The sequence below is a fragment of the Periophthalmus magnuspinnatus genome, chromosome 17 (assembly GCF_009829125.3).
Source record: "Periophthalmus magnuspinnatus isolate fPerMag1 chromosome 17, fPerMag1.2.pri, whole genome shotgun sequence".
In the NCBI taxonomy this organism is placed as follows: Eukaryota; Metazoa; Chordata; class Actinopteri; order Gobiiformes; family Gobiidae; genus Periophthalmus; species Periophthalmus magnuspinnatus.
In genome coordinates, this window is record NC_047142.1 from 4,963,531 (window position 1) to 4,975,743 (window position 12,213).

The following is a 12,213-nucleotide window of genomic DNA, read 5'->3' on the forward strand; positions in this document are numbered from 1 at the left end:
AGTTACCATATAACCGACGATAAGTTGCACTTTTCTCATATTTTTGCTGGATGCAATTTATAATTTATTTACGTGAAATATGTTTTTTTCTTCATTATTATGCATATTTTGGCTGGTGCGACTTATGCTCCAGAAAATACTGTAAATAACTCTACTAAATATTTTTCCACAAAACAAAGAGTGCCTACTTTGAGGATTTGAATATACAATACATAAAAAACAGTTATTTAATTGCTTTCTTTGCTACATAATTCCATATATCTTGCTTCATATATTTGGTTTCTTCCGTATGAATCTAGTAGATGTAGAAAGTAGTGAGCGAGTGTGTCCAAACTGTCTGGTAGAGTATGTCGAGGTGATTCCATGACAGCAACCACACGGCTGTTAACAAGGCTCAAAACTTGTCTAAATGTCTGTGAGAAAGTTATGAGATGGAGATAATAGGCTAATAAAAAACTGCCAGAAAAATGTGCTCCTCGTGCGTCAATTGTCCCTGTGTTTTGGATGGAAGCTCCAGCGTTAATGAAATGAGCAAAGGGATTCTGTTTTAGAACTCACTGCAACTTCCTGTAATTTTGCACTTCTTCTTGACTTTTTTCCCAACAAACTGCCTCTTGACTCATGTAAAAATGTGAGGTACTATCCCACCAAACCAAGGAATAATTAGAAAAACATGATTAGCTGTCATATGCAGTTAAAAAAAAATTAGGTTTGATGTGACCTGGTATTTTAAATGAACGCTACAGAATTATAGACGTTGTTTGAAATTAGACATTGGGCTGCTATATTTGTGATACACAGTGGTGGAAGAAATACTCAGTTATGTATCTTAAGTAAAAGTACAGATACTGGAGCAAAAAATAAATAAATAAGTAAAAGTAAAAGCATCACACTTAAAGTATTTAAGTGTAAAAAGTAAAAGTATTTTGTGCAAATGTGGAGGACTAATCAAGCTTCAAATGTGGTGATTTTGATAAAGATTTGTGCTGAATTTTGTTCAGCAAAAACAACTTTATCAAGTTTTTTTCTGTTTTTCTTTGTATATTTTTGTTTGCTCAAACTATGAACATGCTAAAAATAAACCCTCAGCCTTTTCAGTAACTCTCAAACAAAAATAAAAAAATACATTTACTTTTCAGTCCTAGTGAAAAATGTAGTTAAGTAGAAATATAGCTGCTTTCAAATGTCGTGAAGTAAAGTACAGATACCTAAAAGTACAGTACTTTACTACCTGTATTTCGTTATATTCCACCACTGGTTATACTATGTGCCATTGATAAACTGCATAAATAATCACACACACACATTTACACTTTTCACATTTCTGTAATAATGACAATACTATACAAAGAAGAGAAACTGACTACTTCATAAAACTACACAAATAATATACATTAGTGTGTTGATGACCAGGAACAAACAAAACCATATGAAAAGACAGTTTTGTTCTCAATGTTTAGCTGCTGGTTTAAACTGCACTGAAACAGGAGTAGATGATAATTATGGTAAATCTATGAGAAACCCAATTAGCTGTGCCAAGAGGGAAGATTGTTTTGCTGATTTTAGGAAATTGTAAAGAGCAGTGAGGGTGAATGTTTTCTGGCTTGGATCTAGAAAACTTTCCAGGGTGTAGCTGCAGCATCTTGGCAGAGCTCTGAGATTTACTTTTAGTTATGTGATGAGATCAAGTAACACAATCTGCAAAGCCCACCTGCAGAAGTACAAGGCTTATTTTTGTAAACATGTTAACCAGGGCTGACATAAAAGCAGTTTTTGGAGTTTTGTTCATTTAAGAAGGCAACAAAACAGACAACAAACGAGTGGTATAATTTTCAACTAAGCTAAATAATGAATAAAACATGAGGAGAGTAGAAATACTACACCGAATGTTTTGTTCTTGGTAAAAAATAATCTTGTACCGTTTAAAAACATGCAACATCTTTTTCAGTAACAAAATAGTGGCTCTTATTTTTATACAGTTAATAAGTTATAGTTGTTTGCATTTTGGTGTCTTTCAAAGAACTGTAAATATCCATCGCGTGTTGTGTGTGGCTGTGTAAGGTTATTCTGAACTCCTTCATTCTCACATCTGAATAAAAATAACTCTTGTTAATGCTTATGGGTGCAGACTGCTGGGTAGTTTGCAGAGGTGTTTGTTCTGAGCCTCCTCCGCAGTTGTGCTCCTGTTCTTCTTTAGTGACCTCCTCTTCAGCTGGCCAGGGCTCCCAAGGGTCGGATCTTCATCTCGGTGAAGTCCAGGGACTCCAGGTGGCCTTTCCACGGCTCCCAGTTCACTCCCTGTCAGAGGAAAGAGAAATTATATACAGTAATCAGGGCCATATGCATGTTGTCCTTGGGCTGTATAATCGATTGAATTTTAATCAAAATTGAGATTCAGTCATCTTTAATCGCCTGAGATATGCCTGGATCTTTTTAATCAAGACGTCCACAACCAATTCTGTCAGTAAAAGCATGTTGTGTGCAGCAGAGTTCAGAGGGGAAAAAAGACTAAAATAAATATGTAAATCCAATTCATTTTTATTTTGTTTTATTATAACAAATGCAAATGAAGAGGCAAAGGCAAAACATATACAAGTATGCTAATATTTTTTGCTATATCACATACCCGCATTCATTTTTTAGTCTTGCCTTTTATGCTAATCTGAACAGAACTGTAGCCCAAAAATAACTCTTACAATAAAATTTAATCTTGTCTTACAGCAACGGAGAAAAGGTTATGGAAACATATTCACTCCATATGCACTGACTATGGTTGTCTGTATGTTTTTGCTTTTTTTTCCTTTTATATGAAGCACTTTGTTGAGCTGAAGTTGTTTTTAAATGTGCTGTATAAATAAAATTGAGTGGTTGCAGATTTTTTTTAATGATATTTATGCATAACATTTCTGTCTTTCTGCATGACATGCTGGAGTATAATTGGCCACAAACCTATGTAAACAAAATCCTCTAAATAAGACCAAAATAAAGCCCAGCACAGAAAAGCATTACTCCTTTGAAATAACACAACTTTGCTCTGTGAGATAAAACATGCATGTTTTATAGCTGCAGTGAAAAATCTCTTCTATTATTTTCACTGATGGATTCAGACCATTTCCCCTTTATCCAAGAACACAAAACAAGCTCAGTGCCATCAGAGAGGAGTCCCTGAGAATGGAGACCTGGAACTAGCATATTTTATCAAAGTGAAGCCAGGTTTAATAGCTAGATTAAATGGTATGGATTCATGTTTATAAAAAGCATTAGTAAGTGATAAATCAAAGGTTTTTAAGGATAGTGGGTTTTTCTACTGCATCATGTGTCTATTGTGTCACATGTCGCTGATGGTTGTGACAGCAAAATAGATATTAATAATAACAATGCATAGGTTTTGTATTCGAGAGACAAAACTCTTTACATTGCACTATTAATTTACTCCTCAGTCACATGTGGTTATAAGTTACTTCTGTAGTCAGAGCTCCAGTGGGATTCGAACCTCACCATCATCCCTATCGCCACTATTTCGACTATTTGAAATGGCCAAAACCTTCTTGCCAAAGCCTGATCTCAAAAGCTAAGCAGGGCCAGGCCTGGTTAGTACTTGGATGTGATTACACTGGGAATTGTAGGTGCCACAGTGGGGCGCTAGTGGCAAAAATGGTCATCGTGTCCTTAGGCAAGACACTTCACCCACATTGCCTTGTATGAAAGTGGGGTGTGCGTAAGTGGTGGTAATGGTTGGAGGGACTGATGGCACAGATTGGCAGCCCCGCTTCCGTCAGTCTCAGGGCAGCTGTGGCCACAATAGTAGTTTACCACCACTGGATATGGAGTGAATGAATAATGCATGAAACTGTCTTAATAGCGCTTTTCCAGATGCTTTACAAAGACTATTATTATTATTATTATTATTACATATTAGAGATCAATGTGTGACTTCTTGCTCTTCTTACTGCAAATAAAAACGTCCATGATCCTTGTGTGTTTTGGGGTTTACTCACCGTGCTGTGCCTGTTGTCTCCCCACTTGCCGTTAAGGTTGGCCAGGTGACAGTTCTTGTACCACCAGGCGCCGCGGTGAGTCAGCGCGCAGTTGCCCAGGGCGATGTCATTGTCATTGTCCACGGTGGTCCAGGGCCGGCCTTGGTGGTAGGTCATTGCATCACCTGCGCATCATCCACAACAACATGCCATAATCATTACGACGGCAACATACCAATCTGACTCCTGTTCACCTGTTTCTTCATGCCTCCGCCTGCTCCTCCCTGATGGATGGAATTTATGAAACGTCTAAAAGTAGCTGCGTACATACTGTCTCAGCGCACTGTGGCACTGTATGGGTCTGACTTCAAAGGCACTTGTACAGATAGCATCCCTATATGCTCTGCCTGTAACTCAGGGAATATGGGTTTCTAATTCAAAAACTCTACCCAGTGAGACAGTATATTTGCTATCTCAGCAGCACCCCGTAATTGAACCCCCCCTATATCCCCGGCTTGTCTGTTATATTGCTGCCCTTGTCCTCTTTTCACTACTTCTATTCCACTAGCAGACAGAACACTGAGCAGAGTGGTGCGTGTTTGCCAGCTTCACAGTGGTGTTCTTCTTGTACCGTGAAAGATTCAAGGAGAAAAAACCCACCTGCTGTCCCTCTATATTTGCCGATGGTAAGTTTGAACTTCTGCTTGACTGGCGCAATCTTAAAGTTGTCGTAAACAGCATAGACCCTCTCTGAGCCGTAGCCTAAGTCGAACCTTATCTCGTACTGAGTGGGAGTGTTGGTGAGATCGTATATCTTCTCCAAACCTAGAGGGATGAAAAAAAGATGTTATATGACTAACCACATTTGCATGAATTCACTGTTTGCAGAAAAGAAATAACCCAACAACAAAAGCACGCTCACCGAGCCAGAACTCCTCGGTCATGTTGCCAAAGCCAGCTATGTACTGTTTCCAGCGCTTCATAAAGTCCAACTTGCCAATAGTACGCCTCTGCAGCACCTGAAAGCAGCCACAAGAGCGATGATTGACAGGTGCCGCACAGATACACTCATGTACAAGCTCGCTCAGGGATCAGGTCAGTTGTTAGTATTTCATTATATAAGATTCTAAAATAACTACACAAACAATGGTTACATAATATCTGTTGAAGACATTTACATAGATGATAAATATATTTAATTATTTATGATACTTGATACTATAATATAAATACTAAAATACATTAATGTTTGTTGCAAAAACACACTCATCACTATTATTTAATTCAGTACTGAAAAAAATCTATCTATTTATCTTATTCCCCATCAAATCTGCTTTTTAAACATCTCAGGTAATATATATACAGAAACTTTTGAGAACATCAGGGAAACCTAGTGCCTCATTTGTGAACAATGCTTTTATTTGTATAAGCGACAGTGGCTCAGTTGGTAGAGCGTTTGTCCGCTGCTCCGAAAGTTGGTGATTTTAATCCCACTAACAACATCATTAGTTGAGCGCTCAGATCCACTGACCCACACGTTGGCGGTGCGATTCCACCTCCCACAGATGAATGCTGTAGTTATGTCCTTGGGCAAGACACTTCACCCACCTCTCCCCTAGTGTGTGCGTAGACTGGTGTATGAATGTGTGTGTGACTGGGTGACTGGGTTCCTTTATGTAAAATGCTTTGAGTGACTTAAGGGTGGAAAAGCGCTGAATAAAAATGTGACCATGTATGCGCTGTATGTATGTATGATGTGTATTGTTTATATTGTAAAGTACGTACCAACCAGCCCCCTCCGTCAGTGTCCATGTCGCAGTACACCTCTATGGGTTTGGACTGGTCATTGTTGATGTAAATGGTGTAGATGCCACTCTTCAGGATCCCATTCTTCATGATCTGGGTGCAATCCATCGGGAACGGATACATGAGCCCAACTAGGAAGACAAAAATGAACATTAATAATTAAATTAAAGAAGCCACTTTATGTTTAACTTTTACACTGACCTGTTTTGAAGACAGTTTCCACTACTTTGCTTCTCTTGGTGCCTTTGTAAGCAATGATGGTCACAATGTATTTCTTGCCCATTTCCAGAGCAGACAAAGCAAGTTTTTTATGTCTGGCTCCGAGCTTCTTTTCAACAGTCTGAAAAAATGCAGAAAACACAAAATTATCCTCCATAGTGCAACAAAATGGATAATCAAGGGTACATTTTATATAGCTGAAGGTATATTTTTTTCATCCATTGTTAATTATTGTCAGAGCTTTGTACAATTTTTTTGTGTGTGTTTACATTTGCGTCCCAATGTTATGATCAGCCACAAGAGGTCAGCGTTTCACAGTGCATACATTGGAGAGACCTCAGCATGTTAAAAAGAAAAGTGCACACAGCATCCTGTAGGTCCTGTGGCCATGAGCGCTTAATCTATGTATGTATGTATGTATACTGTATTCATAAAATCCTTATTAGTACCTCCATCTTGCCCTCTTCGTCCCTGTACGTGAGGATGTAGCCCTGTATTTCAGCCAGAGGAGGGACCCAGGTCACTGTGGCCGTGTCCATCGTCACATCTACTGCCTTTAAGTCTTTGGGGGCATCAATATCTGTCACATAAATTTAGTATAACAATGTAATCAAAATAATGCAATATTTTGATAAGAAAGCACTTTGGGTAAAAAAACCCCAAACAAACATCCTTTTCTTCACTCACTTTCTAATTGCTTTCTGGATTTCTGGACCGATGCTTTTAACTGATCTTATAAAAGGCATCGTTTTATAGATAGTATCATTAGGATGACAGTGGCCTCACAAAGTCTAAGACATTTTCTCAAATTTATGTTCAGTTATTTTAATGGTGTCTTTTTTTTCTTTGCTAATGTCAAAAGATATGGGGAAATATATATTTTTAAAAATCCAACACAGCAGTACAACAGGCACTTTCATTGAAGACTGGCTCACCACATATTCACATTCACAGTGCTACAGTCTCTACTTTTTGAGGGGTTAAAACAAACAGTTGGTAAACCCTGTATAAACCACCCATGATCCAACACTGTTTTTGATGCATCAGTCTATCGAAGAAATGCTTCTGGACAATTGATTGCACCTTCAATCTTTACACCTTTTTGCACCCAGTAAATTAGACAGCTTTGTTAAAAGTACCAGTGAAGTTGCAGCACCACTGCACACGTTTATGGATCCCATATGAAAGACTTTAACACAGTGCCCAGTCACACCTTTGCACTGAGGGCTCATGAGTTACAACTGGACAAGTTTATCCTGCAGCACTGTGGCCATTAGCTGCTTTATGGACACACAACTATGTTCCAGATCACCAAGCTCACACAAAGACTCCACAGTTGTTTCTCAGGCGCCATGTTCTGCTCTGCTATTTTTACCCCTCCATGAGTTACAACCACCCCTGTAACCTGGATGTTTCCTGGGTCATATATACCGCTCCTGTTGGTCCTAAGTCTATACCATAGACTGTATAAAGAAGTGGACTAAGTCAGTGTGACGTCACTCATAGCATTCGGCTCCAATCAAATGAAATTCATTAAGTCTAGAGATGAATTTGGAGCCAAGTTCCATATTTGAAATTCTGATATGGAGTATCACAGCAACCAAAGAACTAATCCGGAACAAGGCTGTTGAAAGTAACGCCCCTTCCTGCCCGCACCACTGGTTTAGAAGCGAGTGAGTGCTTAGCAACGCTGTTGAACCTGTCACTAATGCTAGCAGGAGTAACAACAGCAGGAGTAACCTTGGAGAAAGAACAAAATGACGAGCCTGACAGCAGTAATTACAGAGGCGACAGTTTTCCAATGTAAAGTGAACTGGAACCGATGGAGTCGATGCAGCCGCAAGTTCGCCCATGCTCACTTCCTATTTGGATCACGGTGGCTAGCAGGTTATGTCCATTTATATATACAGTCTATGGTCTATATGCACTTTGCAGTAAAATGCACTCAAAATCAATTAAATCACAAAAAAGGCAGGCTTGGAGTAAGCCATAAAGAGTACTACATAAAATCAGCATACTTTTTAACCTTCTGATACCTCTTTTATTAACCTTTGGTCAGACTATTTTAAATATCCATGAATGTTTGTGTTTGAAGCTTGCAGTATAAAAAACTATTGACCTGTCTCGGCCTGTGTGGAGATCTTCCTGCTGGCTTTACTCCCCCTGACGGCCCACACGTGCACAGTGTACAGGACTCCAGGCCTCAGAGCACTCAGCTTGTGAGAGCTTTGGTCAGCCTTGAGAGGGATTTCCTCACTAGCACCCTCAGAGGAGCTGTGGGTTAGCATGTAGCCATCTATCTCTGCTTGGACCTGATCCCAAGACACGGTGAAGCTGGACTCAGTGATGTCTCGAGCTACAAGGTTAGCTGGAGCATCCAGGTCTAAATGAAGAGGTTAGTAGAGGTTAATCACTACAAACTACAGGTGTTTCAATCTGGAAAAGAAGAGAAAAATCAAACAGTGTGGCATGCTTTTAAAGAGCTGCACCCAGTACAAAAGATAGCTGTCAAAGCAACTATAGTCTCAAGTGTGTTCACATCTGCTGGTTAAAAGACCCAGAATCTTATCTTACATGATTTCTTTAAACAGATTATTATTATTATTATTATTATTATTATTATTATTATTATTATTATTATTATTATTATTATTATTATTATTATTATTATTATTATTATTATTATTATTATTATTATTATTATTGTAACACAAATGCTAGTTAGGTCCACTTTAGACAACTATGTGAATAAAGTATGAACAGAAGTTCTAATTCAGTTTGACCAAGTTTCACTATTTTAGTTGTCATTAAAGGGCATTAAGCACAGCAAGTGTGAACTCAACTCCTCTCTTAACGGCTCTTATGAAAACAGCAGTCAAACAGGGCTCTGTGTCTATGTTGTGGTTGGTCTATGTTACATTTGTCTTACCATGTATAATACATTTGCCATATGAAGTCAGATTACATTAACTTATACTTCAGACTATACTACTTCAAAAATTGGTTCTCTATGTTGCTGGGACAGCCCAGGATGTTAATTGGAAGAAATTATTGGACGCTGTTTCCAGAAAACATCATGGTACCACATTTGAATTATGCAGCAAAGGGCATTTATCCTGACACTGAAACGTTACACAGTCCTAGTGTTGTTTTAGGCATGTAATAATAATGAGAGAATTGCAGAGTTGTGCACCTGTCTCGGCCTGTGTGGAGGTCTTCCTGCTGGCTTTACTCCCCCTGACGGCCCACACGTGCACAGTGTACAGCACTCCAGGCCTCAGAGCACTCAGCTTGTGAGAGCTTTGGTCAGCCTTGAGAGGGATTTCCTCACTAGTGCCCTCAGAGGAGCTGTAGGTTAAAATGTAGCCATCGATTTCAGCCTGAGGCGGGACCCAACTAACGACAAAGCTGGACTCAGTGGTGTCTTGAATGGAGAGGTTGGGAGCATCTAGGTCTGCATAGGGTATTTGTTAATACAAACATAGCAAGCATCATACTTGGAGCTTACATTTAGAGTAATGTGCATGTGATGTATGAGGGCCCTATAGATTAAACCAGAGGTGAAGTGTTTTTTATGGTAGTATTCCTGTTAATCTAAAACGGAATATCACAACATCAAGGATAAAGATGTAATAATCTGCATTCCAAGACTTATCTGATAACTGCATCATTGTGCTCCTGCTGCTTGACGAATGAGTGGGCTCAGTGAACGTAACACGTCTGTTAGTCTCATCAAAACCTCTCAGGAGGAACATGTGTTAAAAGTAAATACTGGTGTTTCTTTCTATGGAAGTGAGTGATTTAAAAGCTCCTTAGTTAAACTCAGGTGAACAGAGGCTAGTCTGGTCTCACTACGGTTCACCTCAGTCCCTATAGAAGTGGACAGCTGCAGCTTCCAGCCTTCACAACACATTACCAGACAGAAGAAAAGGCCAAGAAAAACTCCACATTTTGTTGACTGGGCAAAATGTCTGTTTTCAGGCTTTTTAAAGACATTTAGCCTACAGCTACACTAAAGTGCCACTGAATGAGCAGACTAATTATCCTAAAACATGCACTTGAGAAAGGGTGTAACTTTGCTCCAGGGCATTTGAAAAAACATGCTTTGTTCTAAATGTCAAAATGTGTTTCAATCAAAAAAAAAAAAGACAAAAAGAGTATAGAGCCTAAGTACGAATTGCATGAAAAAAGAGATGCTTGAAAAAGTGAAGTTGAGCTGTGCAACTGTCAGATTAGTCCAGGTGCTCAGTAAAATGGTCCAATTATGAGCTGTGGCTGGCCAGCCTTTTACGAGTTTACCTGTCTCCATCTGTGTGGATGTCTTCTGGCTGACCTTATCCCCTCTGAAGGCCCAGATAGAGACGGTGTGCAGGACTCCAGGCTTCAGAGCGATCAGCCTGTATGAGGTGTCGTCACGGCCCAGGGCGTACTCCGGACTGGTGCCCTCGCTGGTTTCATAGCTCAAGATGTAGCCCTCCACCTCCGCTTTCACCCGCTCCCATGTGACTGTGGCCGAGTCCTCCGTCACCTCTGTGGTCACCAGGCCAACAGGGGCATCCAGGTCTGAGGGAGGGCCAGGAACAAAGAAATGTGGCAAAAAAGAGTTTCCTTTGTCTTAAAATAAACTGCCTCAACTGATGGAGCCAAAAAATAAATATGTAAAAAGTATAACATTTGGCTCAATGTAAAAGATAAATTAAAAAGAAAAAAGTAGAAACAGCAAATGAACTTTAGCCAAAATGTGCCAATATAATAAAGGTGCACTATGTGATTTTTCTGGTGGATGATGTGCCACCTGCTTGTCTCCATGGTTATTCTTCCTGTGTTATTGCTTTGCCTGGAACAGTATAGTATTAAACTGTAACCTTGCACGGCAAGATGAATTCTAGTGATATTTGAGTTCACAAAAATCCATTTTGAAAGACTCCGTCTGTAAGGTCAATCGTGTGGGCAGACCAATCACAGAGAAGCATTGAGGTCTGTACGAAAGCCAGAGGCCAAGTGCCCAAGAGAATCAAAACAAATATAACACAGACAGACGTACTTCAGCCTATTTTAGCATCAATACAGACTATTGTGTTTGTGAAAAATGTGCAGAAGGTAAGAGGCTTTGTGCATTTGTGGACACGAAAAATGTCTGTGCTTTTCTCTCAACTGGATGCAACAAAAACTAGATTTTTCAGCTTGTTCACGGACCAATCAGATTCAAATCAATGTCATGATGTTCCACGTTTTCCGATTGCTTTCAGTGAGAGCCATCCCAGATTGATAAATATGCAGAACAGAGTGACACACATGTCAATCTGGCAGGTTAATTAAACTGATGTATTTCCTTATAAAAAAGTAGGAGAAACTACTTGTCCAAGTTACGGGTCAGGTATGTGGAGACACAAGCTCACTCACAGCAGTGAGTAATAAAAACACCCATAACTGGATAACTGCAATATAAGTAAGGTTAATGTCATATTGTGAAACATTCAAAGCAAAAAAAATAATATATCCATTAGGATGAATAGTGGCAAACCCAGCACCAGAAAAGTTACATAGTGCACCTTTACTGTCTCTAGCACAAAAGCACTCCAAAAGGCAGAAGTTGACCCAAAAGCTGGTGATAATCCGACAGAAGCAAAGAGGAAGTGGAGACAACTGCAAAAGCAATCATCATTGTGAGCATCCCAGGAGGCAGGTCAGTCTCATGTCACTGTGCACACGGCATCGTGCACACGGCATCGTGCACACGGCATCGTGCACACTGATGGGAGCAGCCACGCAACTCCAAACCCTAAAACTTAATGTCTCTGTCCTTCAGCGTCTCCTTCCTGTTTGAGCCCCATCTTCAGTTCATAAGGAGCCCTAAATAACATTCTGAATTTATACTAGTACATTTCAGTGTATAAACAAATTCCAAAATATTTCAACACTGCATGTTGTAAATCACATGCAATAAATGATATTTTTATAATACCAGATGTTAGAAATATTACAATTCAAAGGTGCATTTTTGAGATACATTCCTTCCATCAAAATGGAAATATGATATTTTGATAATGTGAATTTGTAAAAAAAAAGTTTCAATACTGTTTAGGCCATTAATACTCATTTGAACATTTGACTGTTGAAGTTTGGATCATAGCTCGAAACTATAACAGAAAAGTCAAATATATTGTGACAATGCTGCAATGATTTGTTCTTATAGACATGTTATGGTCCT

The 12,213-nt window shown here is 39.3% G+C and overlaps 1 protein-coding gene across 2 annotated transcripts in view; it reads right to left on the minus strand.

Annotated features, from left to right (window-relative positions):
* Nucleotides 1–1,317: 1,317 nt before the first annotated feature.
* The window catches only part of tnn (tenascin N), a 41,890-nt gene continuing 30,994 nt past the window's right edge, over nt 1,318–12,213 (minus strand). Inside the window, exons 10-19 of one of the 2 annotated variants that reach the window (XM_033983131.2) lie at nt 10,302–10,565; nt 9,196–9,456; nt 8,122–8,385; nt 6,452–6,582; nt 5,985–6,123; nt 5,763–5,914; nt 4,900–4,996; nt 4,638–4,802; nt 3,999–4,162; nt 1,318–2,298 (exon numbers count right to left, since the gene is read on the minus strand). In XM_033983131.2, coding sequence (XP_033839022.2) covers nt 2,209–2,298; nt 3,999–4,162; nt 4,638–4,802; nt 4,900–4,996; nt 5,763–5,914; nt 5,985–6,123; nt 6,452–6,582; nt 8,122–8,385; nt 9,196–9,456; nt 10,302–10,565 — 1,727 coding nt within the window. In that variant the 3' untranslated portion in view covers nt 1,318–2,208. The remainder of the gene's footprint in view (nt 2,299–3,998; nt 4,163–4,637; nt 4,803–4,899; nt 4,997–5,762; nt 5,915–5,984; nt 6,124–6,451; nt 6,583–8,121; nt 8,386–9,195; nt 9,457–10,301; nt 10,566–12,213) is intronic. The other variant, XM_055228575.1, reaches the window with a different exon arrangement.